General features: G+C 44.2%; 1 protein-coding gene across 7 annotated transcripts; it reads right to left on the bottom strand.

The window, feature by feature from the left end:
- Positions 1-499: 499 nt before the first annotated feature.
- On the bottom strand, positions 500-22,676 carry prickle3 (prickle homolog 3). 7 transcript variants are annotated; one of them, XM_031891158.1, is made up of 9 exons: positions 19,165-19,395; positions 18,096-18,181; positions 16,551-16,818; positions 14,446-14,629; positions 13,973-14,086; positions 13,507-13,716; positions 2,549-2,752; positions 2,248-2,434; positions 500-2,178 (listed from the first exon to the last, which is right to left on the bottom strand). In XM_031891158.1, coding segments are annotated over exons 3-9 (1,599 nt in total). In that variant the 5' UTR covers positions 16,553-16,818; positions 18,096-18,181; positions 19,165-19,395; the 3' UTR covers positions 500-1,480. The 7 variants fall into 7 exon arrangements, with proteins under 7 accessions (XP_031747018.1, XP_031747019.1, XP_031747016.1 ...); XM_031891159.1 differs by lacking the exon at positions 19,165-19,395 and adding an exon at positions 18,321-18,502; XM_031891156.1 differs by lacking the exons at positions 16,551-16,818; positions 19,165-19,395 and adding an exon at positions 22,519-22,676.
- Between the last annotated feature and the right edge of the window lie 2,270 nt (positions 22,677-24,946).

Below are 24,946 nucleotides of genomic sequence, written 5' to 3'. Positions count from 1 at the left end.
CCTTCCCAGGAGTTGGTACAGGGTACTGCCAACTCTGCACGCCAGCTGTTTAAACACAAGCAGCAGCTAGAATAAATACTGTGTCCTTCCCTGCTTGGTAACAGTTACGCATAAAAATTCCCTTACCCCCAATGGCAGTTTCTTTATACATTTCTGGGTACAGAACCATGGGGCTGAGGGAAATCAGTTAGCACTCGTGTTGCCACGCTATGTCATACATGATATTGGACCAGTCAACAATTGCACCTTGAAAGTCTGTGGGTAAATGACATGAACACTGCCATGGTGCAGCCAATCACAATCCATAATATGGTGCTGGTTGAATAAGCTGCTGTGTAGCTAACAGTAGTTAACAAATGAGCTCTGAAGAGTACAGTGGCGTTTGTCACCATATATGTTATCTGCTATGTAATCTTCAGTTCCAATGGCTACACAGAAGCTTTGTTTATATAAACTATAGTAGTGTTTCTGAAGCAAGCACACCACGTTTACAATTGCATGACAACAGTGCATTATATTTTTATTACTTTGATACATTTTTTAAATATCTGGCATGGAGACAACTTTTGGAAGCACAGAAACATAGTTTTCCTTAAAGAGCAAAGAGCCTCCTGCAGGTTAGCAGTCCACATGGGGCTGCCAAATAGCCAAACGGCCTTTGGCAAAAAGTTTTTTCATGCTTTTGTTGCTCAGCAATAAGCTTTACATCTGAGTGCGGCTCACAAGTAAAGAAAAGGTTGGGGATCCCTGCTTTAACACAACCTATGACTCCCCAGCTCTGATTGATCTACAGTTTCCAGAGTCGTCCCCCTGCCATTGGCAGATGGGGAGAGTTATTGGTCAGAAATAGCTGACATTGGCGCATTACATGAAGTGTCCTTGTTATATTTACTATATACCATTCTATTATTGTGTAGCAGCCCATTGTTGCTCTGCAAGGCCCCCAAAGATTTGACTATTAGTGGGAATGGCCCTACTAATAGTTAGCTTTGATAGTATACTTATATTGCTGGTGTGATTTTACAACCCTGCCTGGACCTGTATAAAGCCAGCCACACAAAGAGATTGTTGATTGGACCAAGCTGATCATTGGCATGGGTGTGAGTGGGCCCTTGATAAATGGTTAGACAAACAAACCCAATTACTGTTGAGTTGAGCAGCTCTAATTGGCCAGAAGTCCTCCTCCACTAGTAAAGATGCCTCAGCAAAGAGATCTTAGTGTCTCTATGAGAAAAAAAAAAATGACTGGAGCTTGTACTTACCAGTAGATACAAGATACCCTAGGTTCTTCCCTGATATGGAGCATTAACATTAAAACATATATTTTAGCTTTGACGTTTTTTGCATTTATTAAATATAGCACCATTAACCTGTAGAAGAAATTGTCTGAACTGGGATGTAAACATAAGACATAGTGATCCAAGTCCGGTTCCGTATCAGAAGTCCTTATAGGCGCTTGTTGCCATGTTTTTTATTTGGTTTATGAGAGAAAGCAACTTTTGTCTTTCTTCTTTTTCTTTGAAGTGGAGGTGGGAGCATGACTAGGGGATGCAGTGTATCCAGGTGGTCTAAGGAAGGGGGGCAAGGGAATAGGTTCACCTAAAAAATAACCTTCCTCTTCATCAGAAGATGAGGAGGATGAAGTGAAAGATGGACGGGACAAAGACACAGACTCCTTTATCTCTGAACTGAGTGGAATCTGGAAGGTGACTCTGGTAGGTGTCCTCGTGTGACTGCTTAGGTCAGGTAGCGATCGTCTGTTGGGGGATTCCCGAGAAAATTCTCTGGGCGCACCCCTTAAACTGGAGTGCAAAGAGCGTATTGGGGCACCCCGAGATGTTGGAACCTGGTCGATTACAGACAAAGACCTTCTGCTGCCACCCAAGGTGCAGTCATTAATACTGTCTCCCTCTATGTCATGGTTAGTGGAAGTGCCCACATCTTTGGTCTCTTTCTGCAAGGATAACTCTGTCTGCAAGGGGCTGAAAGAACGTTCAGGCTTGGTGTGCAAGATGCTGCAGCTCCGGGAGCAGTAAATTTGCCCTTGGCGAGGTAGGAAAGGTCTGCCCAGCAGGCATACCCCACACCTGCCACAGCAGAAGCAGCTCTCTGAAGCATGCCAGTGTTGTCCTCCATAGGTAAGCTGTCCTTCATCTATACCTAAAAGAAAGAGCCCATCTGAATAATAAGAAGTTAGGGAATCACTCCTGAAGATCATTATCTATAGCTTTCCTTATGATTACTCACCAATGCATTCCCCACAGCTGTCACAGTACTGGGCGTAGAGTCTGTCATAGCAAGAACAGCAGAATGGGCGTTGGTCCTTCATTATATAACGATGTCCTCCAAGCGGGCATTCACACTCAAAGCAGCAGAAGTGTCTTGTGTGCCAATGGAAACCCTCTGCCTGAGTGCACTCCAGAGAGAATATTACCTAGAAATGAGGTTTGCAGGTACACATATACTTAGCAATATATTCTTGGTCTTATTAAAAAAGGAAATATTAGCATTGCTCTCTCTACATGATAGATAGATAGATATGACTCACCTCATCACATGCCAAGCATCTGGGTCGTTTCAGCTCGGCATGGTGGCGCCCACAATACACTTTCCCATCTTGGTAGAAGTAGATGAGGTCACATAGAAGCTCCAAGCACTGGGCACAAGTGAAGCACTGTGGGTGCCAGCAGAAGCCCAGCCCTGCCCGGGATGCAAATACTGCAACATCACCCACACTTATTTGATGGCCGCACTGCAGAACCAGACACAAGATGAGTCAAACCAATGGCCTACAGTGCTAAACTGATACTTTCTATCTGTCAGTGGGATATATAAATGAGATACCTGTGAATGGCCACAGGATACCCCTGCATCTAGAGTCACCCATGTCAGGAAAATTATGTTAATCCAAGGAAACTCTGTCTTTTTTTCTCCAGAGAATGAGAGAAAGACAGAGAGAAGGAGAGGGAGAGATAGAGATGGAGACGGAGAAAGAGAAAAAGACAATTGAATTCCTAAATAACCTTATATATATAACTTTGTCTTTTGCTGGCATTCCCATATATGCTGTATTAGCTCATACCAGAAACACGCTGAGGCCAGTTAACTGCTCTTATAAACAATATCCCTCTTAATTGCTTTTTATAGACCTTTTTGTCAAGCTAGGGAAATACCCTACTATAAAGTCTTGCACCTTCAAAAGCACAAAAGTGAAATAATGTATCATTCAAGTACAGACGGATACAAAATAGGCCCTGGCTCAAGTACACAGAGGCCCAAACAAAAAAAACAAACATATTTTTGTCCTCCACTGTGTTATTATGGGTTGAGCTTCTCACAGATAGTAAAGAATTCAGCAAATTAATGGTAGGGGTATGCTATAGACACCCTAATGTAAGCGAAGAGGAGGAGGCCCAGCTCCTGTTGCAAATAGAAAAGGCTGCTAGTTTGGGGCAAGTGATAATAATGGGGGATTTTAATTATCCTGATATTGTCTGGAGCCATAGTACTGCCAGGACAGTAAATGGGAACAAGTTTATAAACTTGCTGCATGGCAACTTTATGTCACAAGTTGTTGAGGAGCCAACCAGGAACCATGCTATACTAGATCTAGTGTTCTCTAATGACCCAGAACGTATAGCAAATGTGCAAGTGGTTGAACCCCTGGGTAATAGGGACCATAATGTTATTTCATATGATGTTTGGTGCAGGAAACAAATTTACACGGGGGCAACAAAGACACTGAATTTTAGAAAAGCAAATTTTAGCTCCTTAAGGGCAGCGATTCAGGGCATAGATTGGGGCATTATGTTTTCTGATAAAAACACAAAGCAGAAATGGTTGTCATTTAAAATGATATTAAATCATTACTGTTCTCAATTTATTCCATTAATAAGAAAATGTAGAAGTGTTAAGAATCACCCTATGTGGCTTAACTCTGAGGTAAAGAAGTTAATAGGGAAAAAAAGGAAAGCTTTTAAGAAATATAAGTCAGAGGGGACAGTAGATGCGTTTAATGATTATAAACACTATAACAAGTGTTGTAAAACAGCAATCCGGAAGGCAAAGATAGAAAATGAGGAGCACATCGCGGCCGAGGCCAAAACTAACCCCAAAAGGGTTACACAAGATAAATGTAAACAAGGCACCTGGGCCAGATGGAATACACCCTCGGGTACTGAGAGAGCTAGGGGCAGAATTGCAGTGGCCCTTGTTTCTGATATTCTCAGACTCGCTTTCATCAGGTATGGTACCTAGGGATTGGAAGAAGGCGAATGTCATTCCTATATTTAAAAAGGGAGTAAGATCTCAGCCTGGCAATTATAGGCCTGTAAGTTTGACATCCGTGGTGGGCAAGTTATTTGAAGGCTTGTTAGGGCGGTGACACACGGGGATATTAGTCGCTGCGCGACAAATCTTCCTTGTCACAGGCGACTAATCCCCCCCGAAATGCCATCCTACTGTCTACAATGTAAATCGCCGATGGGATGGCATACGGCATCACGGAAGTTTCCTTGAGAGGAAACTTCAGTAACTTCCCACCAGCGATTTCAGGGAGATTAGTCGTCTGGCGACTAATCTCCCCGTGTGTCACAGCCCTTAAGGGATCACATACAAAATTATGTACTGGAGAATGGCATTATGAGCAGTAATCAGCATGGCTTTATGAAGGACAGGTCATGTCAGACCAATTTAATTGCTTTTTATGATGAGGTAAGTAAGAAGCTGGACAGTGGGGATGCAGTATATATAATCTATTTGGATTTTGCCAAAGCATTTGATACCGTTACCCACAAACGACTGCTTTCTAAACTAAGGTCTATTGGTCTTAGTGAAGTCGTTTGCACATGGATAGAAAACTGGCTACAGGATCGGGTACAGAGGGTGGTTGTTAATGGTACATTCTCTACTTGGAATAAGGTTCTCAGTGGGGTTCCTCAGGGTTCTGTACTGGGTCCACTTTTGTTCAACTTGTTCATTAATGACTTAGGGGAGGGTATTATAAGTAATGTATCTGTGTTTGCAGATGACACAAAACTCTGCAGACCAGTCAATTCTATCCAGGATGTGACATCCCTGCAGCAGGATCTTGGCCAACTGGCAATCTAAGTTATTGGCATGTGAAGGCTAAGTGGCAGATGAGATTTAATGTGGATAAATGTAAGGTCATGCACCTGGGATGTCAAAATATGCAAGCCCCGTATACCCTTAATGGGACTGCACTAGGCAAATCCATAATGGAGAAGGACCTTGGAGTCCTTGTAGATAATAAACTTGGCTGTAGCAAGCAATGCCAGGCAGCATCTGCAAGGGCAAACAAGGTTTTGAGCTGCATTAAAAGGGGTATAGATTCATGGGAGGAGGGGGTTATTCTTCCCTTTTACAGACAGCAGGTAAGGCCCCATCTAGAATATGCTGTTCAGTCATGGTCTCCAGTGCTCAAACGGGACATTATTGAGTTAGAGAGGGTCCAGAGAAGGGCAACTAAGGTGGTAAAGGGTATGGAAAGTCTCAGTTATGAAGAAAGACTGGCCAAGTTGGGTCTGTTTACACTGGAGAAGAGGCGCTTAAGAGGTGACATGATAACTATGTATAAATATATAAGGGGATCATATAATAACCTCTCTAATGCTTTATTTAGGTCCTTCCAACGGACACAAGGGCACCCACTCCGTTTAGAAGAAGGGAGGTTTCATTTAACAATTCAGCAAGGATTTATTACTGTGAGAGCTGTGAAGTTGTGGAATTCCCTCCCCGAATCAGTCGTGCAGCTGATACATTATATAACTTTAAGAAGGGGTTGGATGGCTTTTTAGCAAGTGAGGGAATACAGGGTTATGGGAGATAGCTCTCAGTACAAGTGAGGGAATACAGGGGTAGGGGAGATAGCTCTCAGTACAAGTGAGGGAATACAGGGATATGGGGGATAGCTCTCAGTACAAGTGAGGGAATACAGGGGTAGGGGGGATAGCTCTCAGTACAAGTGAGGGAATACAGGGGTAGGGGAGATAGCTCTCAGTACAAGTGAGGGAATACAGGGGTATGGGAGATAGCTCTCAGTACAAGTGAGGGAATACAGGGGTATGGGAGATAGCTCTCAGTACAAGTGAGGGAATACAGGGTTATGGGGGATAGCTCTCAGTACAAGTGAGGGAATACAGGGTTATGGGAGATAGCTCTCAGTACAAGTGAGGGAATACAGGATTATGGGGGATAGCTCTCAGTACAAGTGAGGGAATACAGGGGTAGGGGAGATAGCTCTCAGTACAAGTGAGGGAATACAGGGGTAGGGGAGATAGCTCTCAGTACAAGTGAGGGAATACAGGGGTATGGGAGATAGCTCTCAGTACAAGTGAGGGAATACAGGGGTATGGGAGATACCTCTCAGTACAAGTGAGGGAATACAGGGGTATGGGAGATAGCTCTCAGTACAAGTGAGGGAATACAGGGGTAGGGGGGATAGCTCTCAGTACAAGTGAGGGAATACAGGGGTAGGGGAGATAGCTCTCAGTACAAATGAGGGAATACAGGGGTAGGGGGGATAGCTCTCAGTACAAGTGAGGGAATACAGGGGTATGGGAGATAGCTCTCAGTACAAGTGAGGGAATACAGGGTTATGGAAGATAGCTCTCAGTACAAGTGAGGGAATACAGGGGTATGGGAGATAGCTCTCAGTACAAGTGAGGGAATACAGGGGTATGGGAGATAGCTCTCAGTACAAGTGAGGGAATAAAGGGGTAGGGGGGATAGCTCTCAGTACAAGTGAGGGAATACAGGGGTAGGGGAGATAGCTCTCAGTACAAGTGAGGGAATACAGGGGTAGGGGGGATAGCTCTCAGTACAAGTGAGGGAATACAGGGGTATGGGAGATAGCTCTCAGTACAAGTGAGGGAATACAGGGGTATGGGAGATAGCTCTCAGTACAAGTGAGGGAATACAGGGGTAGGGGAGATAGCTCTCAGTACAAGTGAGGGAATACAGGGGTAGGGGGGATAGCTCTCAGTACAAGTGAGGGAATACAGGGTTATGGGAGATAGCTCTCAGTACAAGTGAGGGAATACAGGGGTAGGGGAGATAGCTCTCAGTACAAGTGAGGGAATACAGGGGTATGGGGGATAGCTCTCAGTACAAGTGAGGGAATACAGGGGTATGGGAGATAGCTCTCAGTACAAGTGAGGGAATACAGGGGTATGGGAGATAGCTCTCAGTACAAGTGAGGGAATACAGGGGTATGGGAGATAGCTCTCAGTACAAGTGAGGGAATACAGGGGTAGGGGAGATAGCTCTCAGTACAAGTGAGGGAATACAGGGGTATGGGAGATAGCTCTCAGTACAAGTGAGGGAATACAGGGGTATGGGAGATAGCTCTCAGTACAAGTGAGGGAATACAGGGTTATGGGAGATACCTCTCAGTACAAGTGAGGGAATACAGGGGTATGGGAGATAGCTCTCAGTACAAGTGAGGGAATACAGGGGTAGGGGGGATAGCTCTCAGTACAAGTGAGGGAATACAGGGGTATGGGAGATAGCTCTCAGTACAAGTGAGGGAATACAGGGTTATGGAAGATAGCTCTCAGTACAAGTGAGGGAATACAGGGGTATGGGAGATAGCTCTCAGTACAAGTGAGGGAATACAGGGGTATGGGAGATAGCTCTCAGTACAAGTGAGGGAATAAAGGGGTAGGGGGGATAGCTCTCAGTACAAGTGAGGGAATACAGGGGTAGGGGAGATAGCTCTCAGTACAAGTGAGGGAATACAGGGGTAGGGGGGATAGCTCTCAGTACAAGTGAGGGAATACAGGGGTATGGGAGATAGCTCTCAGTACAAGTGAGGGAATACAGGGGTAGGGGAGATAGCTCTCAGTACAAGTGAGGGAATACAGGGGTAGGGGGATAGATCTCAGTACAAGTGAGGGAATACAGGGTTATGGGAGATAGCTCTCAGTACAAGTGAGGGAATACAGGGGTAGGGGAGATAGCTCTCAGTACAAGTGAGGGAATACAGGGGTATGGGAGATAGCTCTCAGTACAAGTGAGGGAATACAGGGGTATGGGAGATAGCTCTCAGTACAAGTGAGGGAATACAGGGGTAGGGGAGATAGCTCTCAGTACAAGTGAGGGAATACAGGGGTATGGGAGATAGCTCTCAGTACAAGTGAGGGAATACAGGGGTATGGGAGATAGCTCTCAGTACAAGTGAGGGAATACAGGGTTATGGGAGATAGCTCTCAGTACAAGTGAGGGAATACAGGGGTAGGGGGGATAGCTCTCAGTACAAGTGAGGGAATACAGGGGTAGGGGAGATAGCTCTCATTACAAGTGAGGGAATACAGGGGTATGGGAGATAGCTCTCAGTACAAGTGAGGGAATACAGGGGTATAGGAGATAGCTCTCAGTACAAGTGAGGGAATACAGGGATATGGGAGATAGCTCTCAGTACAAGTGAGGGAATACAGGGGTAGGGGAGATAGCTCTCAGTACAAGTGAGGGAATACAGGGTTATGGAAGATAGCTCTCAGTACAAGTGAGGGAATACAGGGGTATGGGAGATAGCTCTCAGTACAAGTGAGGGAATACAGGGTTATGGGAGATAGCTCTCAGTACAAGTGAGGGAATACAGGGTTATGGGAGATAGCTCTCAGTACAAGTGAGGGAATACAGGGTTATGGGAGATAGCTCTTAGTACAAGTGAGGGAATACAGGGGTAGGGGAGATAGTTTTCAGTACAAATGAGGGAATACAGGGGTAGGGGAGATAGCTCTCAGTACAAGTGAGGGAATACAGCGGTATGGGAGATAGCTCTCAGTACAAGTGAGGGAATACAGGGGAATGGGAGATAGCTCTCAGTACAAGTGAGGGAATACAGGGTTATGGGAGATAGCTCTCAGTACAAGTGAGGGAATACAGGGTTATGGGAGATAGCTCTCAGTACAAGTGAGGGAATACAGGGTTATGGGAGATAGCTCTCAGTACAAGTGAGGGAATACAGGGTTATGGGAGATAGCTCTCAGTACAAGTGAGGGAATACAGGGTTATGGGAGATAGCTCTCAGTACAAGTGAGGGAATACAGGGGTAGGGGGGATAGCTCTCAGTACAAGTGAGGGAATACAGGGGTATGGGGGATAGCTCTTAGTACAAGTGAGGGAATACAGGGGTATGGGAGATAGCTCTCAGTACAAGTGAGGGAATACAGGGTTATGGGAGATAGCTCTCAGTACAAGTGAGGGAATACAGGGGTAGGGGGGATAGCTCTCAGTACAAGTGAGGGAATACAGGGGTATGGGGGATAGCTCTTAGTACAAGTGAGGGAATACAGGGGTATGGGAGATAGCACTTATTACAAGTTGATCCAGGGACTGGTCCGATTGCCATCTTGGAGTCAGGAAGGAATTTTTTCCCCTCTGCGGCAAATTAGAGAGGCTTCAGATGGGGTTTTTTGCCTTCCTCTGGATCAACTAGCAGGCAGGTTATATATAGGCATTATGGTTGAACGTGATGGACTTACGTCTTTTTTCAATCTAACTTACTATGTAATTATACCTTAGGCCTAATTTGGAGGAGATTGATATTAAAAATTCTTCAGAGCATTAATAACTGCTCTGAAGAAGCAATTAGACTGGATAACATCCAGTATTAAAGGGCACCTATTACCTAAAAACTGTTTCTCCCCACTGGTGATGCAGGCTGACAGAGGCTGCACTACAGATGTAAGGAAGCGAGGCAGAAGGTTACATTAAGATTGCTAAAGCATAGTGGGCCATGTGAGAGGAACCGCATATTAGTATGCACACAGGTTGGGGGCTACCACTGGTAAAGCAGGTAATACGGACCCAATCTGCGGGTGGACAAAATTCACATGTGACAAAGCCGGAAACCTGACGAGCATATGAGCGTTTTGCGGCTGAAAGTCACTGGTATTTTTAGAAATGTCTCATTCAAGTAAATGGGAGGTGGCAGCAAGGTTTCAGATCAAGCAGGTGACAATGCTACGCCATGGGCATAAGCTGTGTTACATTTTACGCACTCTGGCTATAAGCAATTCGAGGAGCCATTGGGAAGTGTAAGGGTGAAGACACACAGAGCTACTAGTAGCAGCTACTCAACTCCAGAAAATACTCTGCCATAGGCAATACTAAGAATTGTCTCTGCTAAAACACATAGGGGCAATCAGTAAGCGATCAGCATTGTCTATTTTAGTAGCAATGACAAGTAGCTGCTACTAGTAGCTCCGTGTGTCCTCACCCATGGTAAAAACACGGTGTCGTGGGGCAACTAATCTCCCCATGTGCCACTGCCCTTAGGGAAAGCCTCTGAGGAAGTCGCAAGACAAAACGCACCAGGCTTACGTCATCCAGGTGCAACTCGTGACCACGTGGTTTAGAACGCCGACTTGGAACATCCTAACCAGTGGAAAAGATGCGGACACCTTTGGAGGGACTGGTTTAAAGCATTATGATGGATTTTAAATTGTGAGTGTGGCAATTTTTAAATCTATATATTAATAAAAAGGTTTTATGCTATACACCACTCCTGTTTTATAGAATTTTAAGTCTGCTCTTTGAAGAAAAAATTGGATTTATTTAAGGCAAGAAAGTTCTTGAAGTCTGTGAGTACCCACTTCTACCATACAGAGTGCCCCAAAGTTAAAGATTAATTACACCACTTTCTATCTGCATGAAAAGGGTGTAGGAACACATTCTTTCCTGTATCTTTAGTAACACAGAGAGGTGGAATAGCCCTACAAAGAATACTGCACAATATTGTGATTTTTCTTTCTTTTTTCCTTTGCTTTAAGCTCTGGCTTTATATATACAACCTATTGATTGCTATTTCTGGAGGAGAAGCGGAGAGGAGCCGGCAAGGATATACTAAACACACCACAAAATTTTTTTTTTCCTTTTTTGTAAAATTATTTTTACTACAGCGGGGAAGGATCTCAACCTATGCTCGTTTTCCTTAAAGGACAAGGAAAGGCTAAGTCACTTGGGGGAGCCAAAATGTTAGGCACCCCCAAGTGACTTTAATCGCCTACCTTGTACCCCGGGCTGGTGCCCCTGTTCGAAGAAAACAGCACCAGCCCGGGGTACCTGTAGCGAGCGCTTCCTGCTTCCGCCCTCGTTTTGCTGGGATCACGGGACCGGCGCATGCGGAGTAGAGTGAAAGGCCGACTTTTCTGTTAAAGGAGAAGGAAAGGCAAAGTCACTTGGGGGTGCCAAAATGTTAAGCACCCCCAAGTGACTTTAACCGCTTACCTTGTACCCCGGGCTGGTGCCCCTGTTCGGAGAAAATAGCACCAGCCCGGGGTAGCTGGAGCGCAGCACTTCCTCCTTCCGCCTTCAGCTTCCTAAACTGCCGGTGGCCGGGCATGCACAGTAGAGCGAAAAAGCCGACTTAAATGTTTAAGTTCGGCTTTTCACTCTACTGCGCATGCGCGCGCAGCGAAGCCGGAAGGAGGAAGTGCCGACAGCTACCCCGGGCTGGGGCTGTTTTCTCCTGACAGCGGCACCAGCCCGGGGTAAAAGGTAGGCGGTTAAAGTCACTTGGGGGTGCTTAACATTTTGGCACCCCCAAGTGACTTTACCTTTCTTTTTCCTTTAAAGTTCAGCTTTTCACTCTACTGCGCGCGCGAGTGAAGCAGGAAGGAGGAAGCGCTGCAGCTACCCCGAGCTGGTGCTATTCTCTCCGAACAGGGGCACCAGCCCGGGGTACAAGGTAGGCGATTTAGCTCACTTGGGGGTGCCTAACATTTTGGCACCCCAAGTGACTTTGCCTTTCCTTGTCCTATAATCCTGCTCAGTACCTCACAATTCATTGTGCTTAACCCCCAGTCCTAGAATCCTTTTGGCTGGCAGACAAATATGGGAAATATTCACTAGTAAGGGAAAAGATGCTTTGTGCTTAAGTTAAAAAAAAAAAACACTTATAAGGTACATAAATACCTTGTACATGGAATAAGAGACCTGATCTCAGTCCTGATCTATTATCTGGAATGCTTGGGATAAGGGATCTTTCCATAATTTGGATCACATTAAATAAACCCAATAGGACTGTTGTGCCACCAAATAGAGACTCATAGCTTAGTTACCATCAAGTACAAGGCACTGTTTTACAGAGAGGAAACACAGAGAGGAAAGCAAAACGTTTTTTAAAATTAAAATTATACAGGGATCTCCTAGGTTTCAGTAATCTCTAGCCAGGGCCGGAAACAGGTAGAAAGAAGAGGAACATGGATTTTCTAACCTGGCCGATCGATATCTGGCCAATTTCAGGCCAGATATCGGTCGGCCAGCCCGCTAGTTTCTGCCCCTACACGGGCAGATAAGCTGCCGAGTCGGTCCAAGGGACCTATATCGGCAGCTTCTATCGGCCGTGTATGGGGGCCTTTACATGTATGCACAGTGGCTTCCCTCAAAAAATGTAATAAAGTGTGGGTTTAAAGGATAGAATTAGACCCAGTTTAACCTCTCCTAGAGTTCAGGATATGACCAAATTGGCTCCCAGCAACCTTCCTTTTCCATGCTTTCTATTTACTTGCCCGGTTTAACCTGTTGTTAGATAACCTATAACTTCTAAGCTGGCCATGGCAACCAATAAGTTGTTTGATTTCATTGTTCTACTTGCAGCTGGCTCCAAAAAGCTAATCATTGGTTGATTGCTATGGGTCACTTCCCAGGTGCAAACTTGCCCAGTGTTTATATTTAGTGTTTTTTAGTGTTTTATTTTAGATTATTTTAGAACTAAGCATTTTCTACAAATTGAATCTACCCTTTACCCTATTGCACTATGCACTGAATGCTTAGTAAAAGATTTTGAGCTAATACCCTGACTAGCATATTAGCTGTGTATATCCTCCACTCTATAGCCTGCTGATCCCATCTCTTATCTCCATCTCCTTTATCTCTATGTATTGTATGCATTAATAACTGGTTCAGTATATTTTATTTCTTCCTATTCATCCAAATATAAATACCTCCTCTATTTCTTATGTCTGTTCATTACCCTAATGATACCTTTTATCTCTTCCCATTTATCAAATGCCTTTATTTCCTACCACTAATCCAGCCATTAACCTACCAATGCCACCCGCTTACCATGAAAACAGGGCCGTATATATATATATATATATATATAGGCATCCGGGGGCAGCTTTAGGGGGGTGGCCCCAGGATGCCTTTATAATTAGTATAATTTTAAAAAATAATAATTTAAAAACCTCCCCAGCCACTGCCAGATCACACCTTTACAAATCTTGTGGCGAAGCTGGGGGGTGAGGAGGCAGAGTACAATATGGGGGCAGAAATGAAGTCACACATAATGGAAGTCATGTCACTTTCACAACCTGGTGTGGTGCATAAGAGGTCTGGTGCCTAGGGTGGCACAGGACCTAAATACAGCCTTGCGTGGAAACAAAAAATTGTGAAATATGTATACATTATGATAAACTGACTAACTTCCAAAAAAAATCAGTAATTTCTACCAAACATAATAATTCTAGTGTGTCTCACCTGTTGACAAACTGTTCCGCTCATGGTGCCAGAGACTGGACGCACACACCCACGACCCAGGTTCTCAAGTCTCCGCTTCTGACTGAAGAGTACCAGCAGCTCCTCCTCCTCCTCTCCCTGCAAAGAGCAGCAGTACCGGGCCTGGGACAGGACCAGCTTACAACTAACAGCAGTACTGGGCCTGGCACAGAACAAACAGCAGCACCACGTCTGCCACAGAACCATGCACATAGGCAACATAGTATAGATGAATGAGAAAGAAAAAGTACTGGGGAAAAGTGAAGAAATGTAGCCATACAGAATGAGAACTAGTGAGCTATTAAAATAGAACCAAAAGTAGTGGTCTGAAGGAGAGAACCATTTGATAGACTTGACAGAGATTCTACAGGTTTCCGCAGGGATGGGACAGGTCATAAAAGAATCATGAAAGATTAGGAAATGAATTTACTTTCTCCAAACCACTTACTTCGCTATCATGTGGGGGCAGCTGATGGAGAAGTTGCTTCAACCTATATCTCTCCCCAGGGCTGCTGATGTAGGGGATCTTCTTCTCTGGGAAACACTTGAAGAACTGGTGAACCTGCACAATTTGGAAGCCACGATTAACACACATTAATGGAAGGTTACAGAGGTCATTCATCATGGAGCCCACTGTAATGTAATGAAAGTCGCAAGAAGCTGACTAACACCAAGCCCTCCATAACACAAAAGTCAATATGAAGAAGGCAAACCCATTAAAAAGACAACACATTGAAATAAAAGGAAACACCAAAGATTACATCCAGGAAGTAGAAGAAGAGGTAAAAAAAAGAAGTCCTGCTCCTCCATAGAGAACAGGATAGGGAGAATAATAAATATCAGTGGAATAAAGAAACATTGTAGAGTCATCACAACCTGGCCAACTAGATGGTCCCAGCTTGTGGACACAGATGGTTATACCTGCATGGGATTTAGACCAGAGGGTGCCCATGCATATTTTTCTAAGGAGCTATCCGAGCCGCTGTCGCACAAAGAGTCCCTCTGAGAGCCGGAGACCAGGCGACACAAGGAGCGTTCTAAATCCTGATTGGATGCTGTATGGCCATGTTCCTCCCATGGGCACTGGCAATGTTGGCAGATTTTCCTGCAACACAAACACCAACTGAAAGTTACCCTTCTAGCTTAATATATTAATGGTTACTTCCCTTTCAATGGATCCAGCTCCCTTCACTTTGATTGGATGAGATAAACCCATGCCCAATTTTCTGACAGTTGTTTAGCTCACCAGGGTAATTTATCCAGACTAGGTGCTATATAAGCAAGTTGCAACCAATCAGCAATTTAAAGGAACAGTAACACCAAAAATGAAAGTGTATTAAAGTATTTAAAATATAATGTACTGTTGCCCTGCACAGGTAAAGTTGTGTATTTGCTAAAGTAACAGTACTATAGCTTATATAAATAAGCTGCTGTGTAGCCATGGGGGCAGCCATTCAACTTGGAAAAAAGGAGAAAAGGCACAGGTTACATAGCAGATAACAGATAAACTCTGTAGAATATAATGGGGCTTTATCTGTTATCTGCTATGTGCCTTTTCTCCTTTGAATGGCTGCCCCCATGGCTACAAAGCAGCTTACTTATACAAACTATAGTAGTCTTTCTGAGGCAAACACACCAGCTGTACCAGCACAGGGCAATAGTACATAATATCATAATATTATTTTTATACACTTTTATTTTTTAGTGTTACTGTTCCTTTAAGAATAAAGGTATGAGTAGCTGGTATGAGTGACTAAGCAAACTTAAATCACAGTTGTGAAGCTAATCCTTATTTAAACATAAATGTCTCTATTAAACAAAGATGCAGGGACGGCAGGAACATGTGATATGTTTACAATTAGGGCACCACCTGAACTACCCATGCAATTATGGGAGTTATTACAAGGTGGACAAGTTACAAGGAGCACAGTCAGCAGTCTCTATAGCATGGATTCCCAACATTTTTTAACTTCTGAGCAATATTCAAATGTAAAAGGAGTTGGGGAGCAACACAAACATGCAAAAGGTTCATGGGGGTGCAAAATATAGGCTGGGATTGCTACTGGTAACCCCTATGTAGACTCATAGCCTATAGGAAGTATTGATTGGCAGTACATCTGGTTTTGATGCAACTAAAGCTTGCCTCCATGCTGGTTATTCAAAAATAAGAACCTGCTTTAAGGCCACTGGGAGCAACATTCAAGGGGTTGGTGAGCAACATGTTCACAAGATACTGGTTGGGGATCACTGTTCTATACATTTAAGTGGAAATGGCAGATTAGGATCAGCACAGATGACAAGAACACTGTAAACACAGGTGAGGACAGAATATAAACAAGTGAGTGTTTCTATTAAGCCTACACACATAATTATATAGAAATATCTGTGCCAGATATACAAACTCGCCTCTCTTTAGTTCCCTAATAAGAGTTGCATTAACTGAACATAACATTAAGCCAAATACATGTCAATGAAATGATTTCTTTAAACCTTATATATATTAATATAAAGGGAAATTTGTTAAAGAGCCCTACATAACACAGAAAGCCCTAATATGCCTATAACTGTAATCTGTTCCTTCAAAAACTACAAATAAATACCATTTTTATATGCTGAAATCCAGCTGCAAAACAGTTCCTCTCTTTCAGCTTTCATTTCATGAAATCCTAGCAGGAGAGAAGGGACTAAAACATTGATGTTACAAACTTCTCCACAGCTTACTGACAGCATGCAGAAACTACATAACTGATGCCAATAAACAATGCTTTGCACTGCGATGTTCCTTTCCTTATTAATTATGTGTACAGGGAATTGTGGGATTTGGAGGATGCAGGCTGGGCCAGGCTTAGGTAACTGTTCCAAACCATATTATTACATTGAAAATCATTAAAAAAGGCTGCACTGAAATTGCAAAGTTGCTTGAAATTATGCTTATTTTCAAAAAGTTGTTTATTGGTGGAGTTCCTCTTTACTAGAGAGCATTCGCCATTCATATTAATCCCTGCCTCAGTTCACGTTCTACGTACATGTATTTTGGAGAGTGGGATGATAGTGCTCCTTGGAGATAGTGCCTCAGGGACAGACTTGCTCACAGAGGAACTCCCGATGGCCCCAGACCCAATTGGGCCCCACTCATTCTGATCAGACTGTTCTTATTCACATTTTAGGTCTAATGGTGCATTATCTACAGCTAATAGTTGAAGAGTGGGTCCTATATGTCAGGTCATCTGATGGGCCCTAGGAAGTCATACTGATGTTCCAGGACACCTTCGTTCCACCTTAACAACAGGAAACCTTGTGATAGAGATAGAGACAACAGACCCTTTTATAGTGTGCATTTTGACCATTTAAAACTCTTGGCCATAGGTTTAACGTAGTGGCATCTGGGGGATCAAAGGGAACCTAAATTATACATAGGACTGCAATGGGCAAATACAATGTTGGCTGATAATTTCAAAGGCCAGTAATATATTATAATGAATATTAAAGGCTGCAAGGCACATAGGGAAGAGCATGCAAACCGATTCTGGATCTGCTGGTGCAAGATCTACGCCTCACTTGTCTTAAGGTGGCCAAGTGCCAAGCGAGCAGATCTTCTCCCGATATGCCCACCTACGGATGAGTGATATTGGGCTACTTCAATCATTTGGCACTAGGGCAAAAAGATTGAATTAAAACGTCGGACATAGGCGCTGTCGGTTCGGCCCGTGTATGGTCACCTATATTCAGTCCGTCTGAGACTTTTCTTATTCAGATAATAAACCTGGCAAATCAGTCAGTGAGCAGCATGCAGATCAGACCCTCACTCTTTTCAGCCATGGCTCCTGCAGGTCTGGGCCCTTCAGATTGTTCTTTGTCTTTTCTTCAGTCTAGACGGGGCCCTATATTTATATTAATAAAAACTACTTTGTCATGTGACACAAGTGACTTGCCAAATGACTTAAATGGACTGCGCCTCATGGGCCTCCATAGTAGGTTACCTTTGCATTGGTATTGGGAGCTAGGCAGGCCCAGACTGGCAATAGAGCTATCCTGACAAATGCCCGAGAGACTATTGTAGGCTGTCAAAAAACAGCAATATTGGAATGCGTTATCTGAAGCCCCATTGACTTTAGTGCTTCACCCAGTCAGATGCTCCCCTACATGTATCCTTTAGCAATTCTGTCCTTTCCTATTGTGTTAATTACTAAAATGCAAAAATAAAAAAAATTTTTTTTGGGGTGTACTGTTTAGATCTCACTATACAGCGTCATAACTACATATAGCAGCTGGGCAGAGGGGTTTCTATACTATAGATGAAGCAAACTGAGAGTTTATAATAACTAAAGAGTTGACTTTCGTTAAATTGCGGCTCTTGACTTTACTGTGCATGCAGTGTGGATTCAAGAAGGTTGGTTAAGTTCATGTAAAATCTAATGCTTTATTAATACAAAGCAAAAGTAAATTATCTTTTAAAAAAATTTAAACACTGTTTATATTGAAGTCTATGGGAGGTGGCCTTCCCATAATTCGGAGCTTTCTAGATAACGTTTTTTTGGATAACAGATCTAAATATATGTGTGACACCTTACCTCCACCTGTGTGCAAGGAACCCGGGGCAACGCTCTCCGCAGGAATGGCAAGGTTGCCCTTGGCCTGTCAGGTTGACCTCTGATCCCTAGAAAAGAAAATAGAAAAATCAGTTAAATCATATGTGTGTGGTTATTTTAAACAGCCATAACATATACCGCAGTGCTGTATTGCTGTATAATAGAAAGGGGTGGAAATGCTGCAGTCAGCAAGAAGGAATCTGTAACCTGTGGTGATGTTAAATTCCCAGAATCCTCTGACAGTCATTATGTCACAGCAATTAATTTGTCACTCGTGTTATTCTGGTTTCAGACACAACCTATTCACATGAACAGCAAATAGTGAGGATTATGGCCACTTTGTTATCCTGGCCACCATCTTGCTTAAGGGCAACAGTTCCAGTAGTACAGAATCTGAAAGCCTGAAACTGGAATGTATTTATAATTCAGCCTGAGCTCCCTGCTGTGCTATGAATGGGCCTTTGTTGTCGTGAGTGTTGTAAGGAGGTATCATATCATAGGCTCCCTGAAGAAGGCGGGACCTTGGCCCCGTTTATAAAATAAAAGCACTGGAGGCTAAGGAGAGGCAGGAATTTCAGGACTTGTTTTAGTGACTTGCAATGAAGGGTACAAGTGCTAAAGGTCAGCGTGGATCAGGGACAAAGCCTGGCTGGGAATTATAGCCCATGAGGTGCAATAAATTGTCTTTGAAGTGAGACAGCTGTACAGTGACAAAGGAACGTAACACCTGATATTGTACACATGTATTCTGGACTACAGCTACCAGCATTCAAAACTATGGTGGCCTCTGATAGCAAATAATAATAATTTCCCTTTCAGTCATAGAAAGGGTAATTTCACCCAAACTACAATCTTTGCCCTAATTATAGAAATCTTTGGGTTTAGATCCTTTTTAATGCATGATGGAAATTCAGATGTGTATTGGCACTGCTAAAGGGAAAGCACCCCTGTGTTATTCTGAGCAATAGCTTCCTGTTACTCCTTGCATTTCCTGTGTTTGAGCAACTGCTCTATAGCAACCGGTGCCAGAGCAAACAGTTTCTGCAGTTACCTGCCACTGCTGCCTGCCAATCAGGAAACTGCTGCTCAGTGCTGTAATAAACAGAAAAATATATATTCCATAGGGCTTGATTTGTAACAAAGAATATCCAGTGTTAATGACACTTATTGTGTTCTGATATTAGATTAAATAATATATCTGTATTTAATGATTATGGTTAATCTGTCTGGTCAGACTGTGGGCTGACTGTTTCAAGCAGTACGGCGAAATGGTGCTACTATAGGCACCATCTCTCCATATTAAACCTGCTATCCCACAGTTACAGTCCTTTCCCAGAGGCTATTATCCCCCACTGCTACTATAGGCACCATCTCTCCATATTAAACCTGCTATCCCACAGTTACAGTCCTTTCCCAGAGGCTATTATCCCCCACTGCTACTATAGGCACCATCTCTCCCTACTATACCTGCTATCCCACAGCCCCAGTCCCTTCCCAGAGGCTATTATCCCCACTGCTACTATAGGCACCATCTCTCCCTACTATACCTGCTATCCCACAGCCACAGTCCCTTCCCAGAGGCTATTATCCCACTGCTACTATAGGCACCATCTCTCCCTACTATACCTGCTATCCCACAGCCCCAGTCCCTTCCCAGAGGCTATTATCCCCCCACTGCTACTATAGGCACCATCTCTCCCTACTATACCTGCTATCGCACAGTCACAGTCCCTTCCCAGAGGCTATTATCCCCCCACTGCTACTATAGGCGCCATCTCTCCCTACTATACCTGCTATCCCACAGTCACAGTCCCTTCCCAGAGGCTATTATCCCCCCACTGCTACTATAGGTACAATCTCTCCCTACTGTACCTGCTATCCCACAGCCCCAGTCCCTTCCCAGAGGCTATTATCCCACTGCTACTATAGGCACCATCTCTCCCTACTATACCTGCTATCCCACAGCCCCAGTCCCTTTCCAGAGTCTATTATCCCCCCACTGCTACTATAGGCACAATCTCTTCATACTGTACCTGCTATCCCACAGCCCCAGTCCCTTCCCAGAGGCTATTATCCCACTGCTACTATAGGCACCATCTCTCCCTACTATACCTGCTATCCCACAGTCACAGTCCCTTCCCAGAGGCTATTATCCCCCCACTGCTACTATAGGTACAATCTCTCCCTACTGTACCTGCTATCCCACAGCCCCAGTCCCTTCCCAGAGGCTATTATCCCACTGCTACTATAGGCACCATCTCTCCCTACTATACCTGCTATCCCACAGCCACAGTCCCTCCCAGAGGCTATTATCCCCCCACTGCTACTATAGGCACAATCTCTTCATACTGTACCTGCTATCCCACAGCCCCAGTCCCTTCCCAGAGGCTATTATCCCCACTGCTACTATAGGCACAATCTCTTCATACTGTACCTGCTATCCCACAGTCACAGTCCCTTCCCAGAGGCTATTATCCCCACTGCTACTATAGGCACAATCTCTCCCTACTGTACCTGCTATCCCACAGTCACAGTCCCTTCCCAGAGGCTATTATCCCCACGGCTACTATAGGCACCATCTCTCCCTACTATACCTGCTATCCCACAGCCCCAGTCCCTTCCCAGAGGCTATTACCCCCACTGCTACTATAGGCACAATCTCTCCCTACTGTACCTGCTATCCCACAGCCCCAGTCCCTTCCCAGAGGCTATTATCCCACTGCTACTATAGGCACAATCTCTCCCTACTGTACCTGCTATCCCACAGCCCCAGTCCCTTCCCAGAGGCTATTATCCCACTGCTACTATAGGCACAATCTCTCCCTACTGTACCTGCTATCCCACAGCCACAGTCCCTTCCCAGAGGCTATTATCCCCACTGCTACTATAGGCACAATCTCTTCATACTGTACCTGCTATCCCACAGTCACAGTCCTTTCCCAGAGGCTATTATGCCACTGCTACTATAGGCACAATCTCTCCCTACTATACCTGCTATCCCACAGTCACAGTCCCTTCCCAGAGGCTATTATCCCCCCACTGCTACTATAGGCACCATCTCTCCCTACTATACCTGCTATCCCACAGCCACAGTCCCTTCCCAGAGGCTATTATCCCCTTTGCTACTATAGGCACAATCTCTCCCTACTATACCTGCTATCCGACAGTCACAGTCCCTTCCCAGAGGCTATTATCCCCACTGCTACTATAGGCACCATCTCTCCCTACTATACCTGATATGCCACAGTCCCTTAGCAGAGGCTATTACCCCCACTGCTACTATAGGCACAATCTCTCCCTACTATACCTGCTATGCCACAGCCCCAGTCCCTTCCCAGAGGCTATTATCTCACTGCTACTATAGGCACCATCTCTCCCTACTATACCTGCTATCCCACAGACACAGTCCCTTCCCAGAGGCTATTATCTCACTGCTACTATAGGCACCATCTCTCCCTACTATACCTGCTATCCCACAGCCACAGTCCCTTCCCAGAGACTATTATCCCACTGTTACTATAGGCACCATCTCTCCCTACTATACCTGCTATCCCACAGCCACAGTCCCTTCCCAGAGGCTATTATCCCCCCACTGCTACTATAGGCACCATCTCTCCCTACTATACCTGCTATCCCACAGCCACAGTCCCTTCCCAGAGGCTATTATCCCCCCACTGCTACTATAGGCACCATCTATCCCTACTATACCTGCTATCCCACAGCCCCAGTCCCTTCCCAGAGGCTATTATCCCCCCACTGCTACTATAGGCACCATCTCTCCCTACTATACCTGCTATCCCACAGCCACAGTCCCTTCCCAGAGACTATAATGCCCACTGCTACTTTAGGTGCTGCTTCAGTATTATCCACATTGCTACTACAGATACATTTGTGTAGCTTATCCATGTACTTCCTAAGTATAACTGTAATCTATAGACTTCGCTACTTGCAGGGCTAGCAGCAGTAGGCCCTGTTTAAATCTACCCCAAGACAGAAAACCACAAGTTAGCTAATAATTACCAACCCACCATCCACAATGCTATGTCTTTACTAGTTCAAACATTCCCGCGCATGACTGCCTGGAGCTACAATGAGTATCTACATATCTAAGTTGCTAAAAGGCAAGTTGTCCAAAAAATGTCTAGTAATCCAGCAATGTACTGAGTATCAGTCATGGATGGTGCCCCCCTTTAACATTCTTTGCCGTCTGAACCACAAAAGCTATCTACTTTTACTTGCAAGTGATTAATCATTGTACTAAATGAAAAAAGAAAGAGGCTGGTAGAGACACCTTCCTGCAAGTTTTAGCCTGTGAGAGAGACTTAAAAGAGAAGCCAAAAGGTGAGAAGAAGTGACAGTGGTTTAGATGAGCCCAGACACCAGTAATATCTGTCGTGCCACTCACCTGAGACCGTCTCCTCCTGGAATTACGGAACATCCTTACAGGCGATGCCGCCCGCTCTCTCCTTCACTTCTTGTCCTCAGTTCCGTTCACCTGAAACCAAACTCCACCTCCACCCAACGGAACAGAGCCTCCCCAGAGAGGACACAACCCACCTGGAGAAAAGAACCAGACACTCCCTTTGGGCTAAACTACACACCCACTGAGACAGACTAGCTCAGCATGTAATTTTATGCCAGCCCTAAGTGGGTAGGGTTACTAACATGCTTGGAGGTGTTGTGCATAAAGACTAGAGTAAGCAGGGCTAAGCTGAAACCTGTGTAGTTACACACTAGGTATGTTTCAAAAGAGGCATGTTCATGGATCTAGTGACCTACTGTTTTCATCTGGAAATTGAAGAACAACTAAGCTCAAAGCACACCTGGGGTTATCTATATTTGCTTGAATTACTTATGGCTACAAAATAAATTTATTTGGGAGGCATAGATCTTTAGTGCAAAAGAGTATTATTTGTCACATAATTCCCTGGTGAGCTTTAGTTCACTTCATGTACAGTACACAGGCCTGGACTAGCAATCTGTAGATTGTGGCAAATGCCAGAGGGGCTGCTGTAAGATGACATAGACAGTCATTATTTATTGGGCCTGTGGGGGCTGCTTGGGCTTCTGAGTACTTGTAATGCCAGGATCTATTTTTACTCCCAGTCAAGGCCTGACAGTACAGTGAGTAAATTAAAGGAAGTGTTGCCACCTGCATATTACAATAACAGGTGATAGTATTTGGTAAGAAAGGCTCCATCCATGGGGGACCAGAGATCACTACCAGAACCAGGGAAATCATCTTCCTTCCCAGCACTTCCACCATACTGAATGCATACAAATAATAGAACAGGGAGCAGGAAAACACATTGCCACACCATTTAGGGCAATGGCACATGGGTTATTTGGTCGTCTGCATTAAATCTGTGCTACCACATTCAACATGACAACCTAGGTTACTTTGCACCAGCAGTAGTGTGAATTGCTGGTTGAAAAACATGCATTAGTAGTGTAATGCCTCAGTACAGATACGCAGTATGGCAGCATATATGTATATACCCTCAACAACATGCTTCATCTTAAGTACATAGGAAAGACATTTTTCAGACAGATATCGGTCTGGCTGGCTTTCAGGAAGGGCCTATTTGCAGCCGACTTGGTCTGGACAGGAAGAGTAATCCAAGAAGTGTCCAAGAAACAGGCCGTATTGCTTCAGTAATTACTTACAGTAATAATTGTTTGTCAGAATATTCTGCACCAGACATTTCAGGCCTTTCCCATTAAAATGATTTGAAGCTGCAGGAGGCAGCCTTTCAGCCAACTAATATGCTTTGAGCTGAAAAAAGTCATTTGTGCACATTAAAAAAAATGCTTATTTAATTATGTACAAAAATATGCAAACATTGTCAAAATGTAAATAATTACATATTTATAAAGCTGTGTCTCCCTTTGCACATATGTATAAGATCTAATTGCAGGTTCTGGCAAATGCCAGAGGGGCTGCTGTAAGATGCCATAGACAGTAACTATTTATTGGGCTGATGGGGGCTGTTTGGGCCTCTGTGTACTTGAAATGCCAGGGCCTAGTTTGAGTTGCAGTCCAGGCCTGCAAAAATCCAACTGAAATCAACGAGAACATAAATCTGTATTTATAATAACTATATAGAAACCAGCCTAGTGAATACATGTTATATGCCAAGCATGTTCTATACACAATTCTGAGGTCTGCATCCTCTGCAGCCCTCCTGTCCCCTGAGCCCCACCACAGCCACGGGGTCTGCTTCCGCTATAGTTACGCCACTGCAAGCCAACATCATCAGTGAAGTTGCCCATAGCAACCATTCAGAACTTTGCTTTTGTTTTCTAACTTCTAGGTGACCGTTCAAATCTAATTGCTATTTGGTTTCTATGGGTAACATCACTGGTGATGTTGGCTTACACACTATAATAAATACGCCCCCTAGGGTTCTTGCAGTGATACAATCTCTGTACTGCTTTGTAAGTTGTCTGCTAGTAAAAGAAAGAAGATGTAATGGATACTGTAATTCTGTTCCACACTTACACCGTCTTTACAAATATGCCCCTAAGTTCCATAAATGAATTGTATCACAACAAAGTCAGCCCTGGATTTCTAATACCTTAATCTACTGTAGGATCCAATATGTGTACTCAATCTACTGGTTTATCAATAAGGCTCTGTAACCCCTATTTGGTTGTATTTACAGACCAGACCAGCTAGATAGGCTTTAGAGCATGGGGTACATAGGACTCTAACACACAAGATGGGCTTTCGCTATGTGCAAATATCAAAGGGGTGTAGTGAAACTACAACTCACTTAGGCTGTGTGCAAAGTAATTGAAAGAATGGACGCCAGAAGGTTCTTTGCAGTAAA

This window comes from Xenopus tropicalis, chromosome 8, assembly GCF_000004195.4.
Source record: "Xenopus tropicalis strain Nigerian chromosome 8, UCB_Xtro_10.0, whole genome shotgun sequence".
Taxonomy (NCBI): domain Eukaryota; kingdom Metazoa; phylum Chordata; class Amphibia; order Anura; family Pipidae; genus Xenopus; species Xenopus tropicalis.
Note: the sequence above shows the minus strand (reverse complement) of the source record. Positions and strands in the feature narration are given on the sequence as shown.

What these genes read in the sequence shown, in the direction of transcription:
- prickle3 (XM_031891156.1), bottom strand. Translation starts at nt 22,551, where the DNA reads ATGTTCCGTAATTCCAGGAGGAGACGGTCTCAG. An exon ending in TGCCCCCACATGATAGCGAA is followed by an intron (nt 13,717 to 13,972) that starts GTAAGTGGTTTG and finishes GTTCTGTGGCAG; the next exon opens with ACGTGGTGCTGCTGTTTGTT. An exon ending in GATGCTTGGCATGTGATGAG is followed by an intron (nt 2,435 to 2,548) that starts GTGAGTCATATC and finishes CCTCATTTCTAG; the next exon opens with GTAATATTCTCTCTGGAGTG.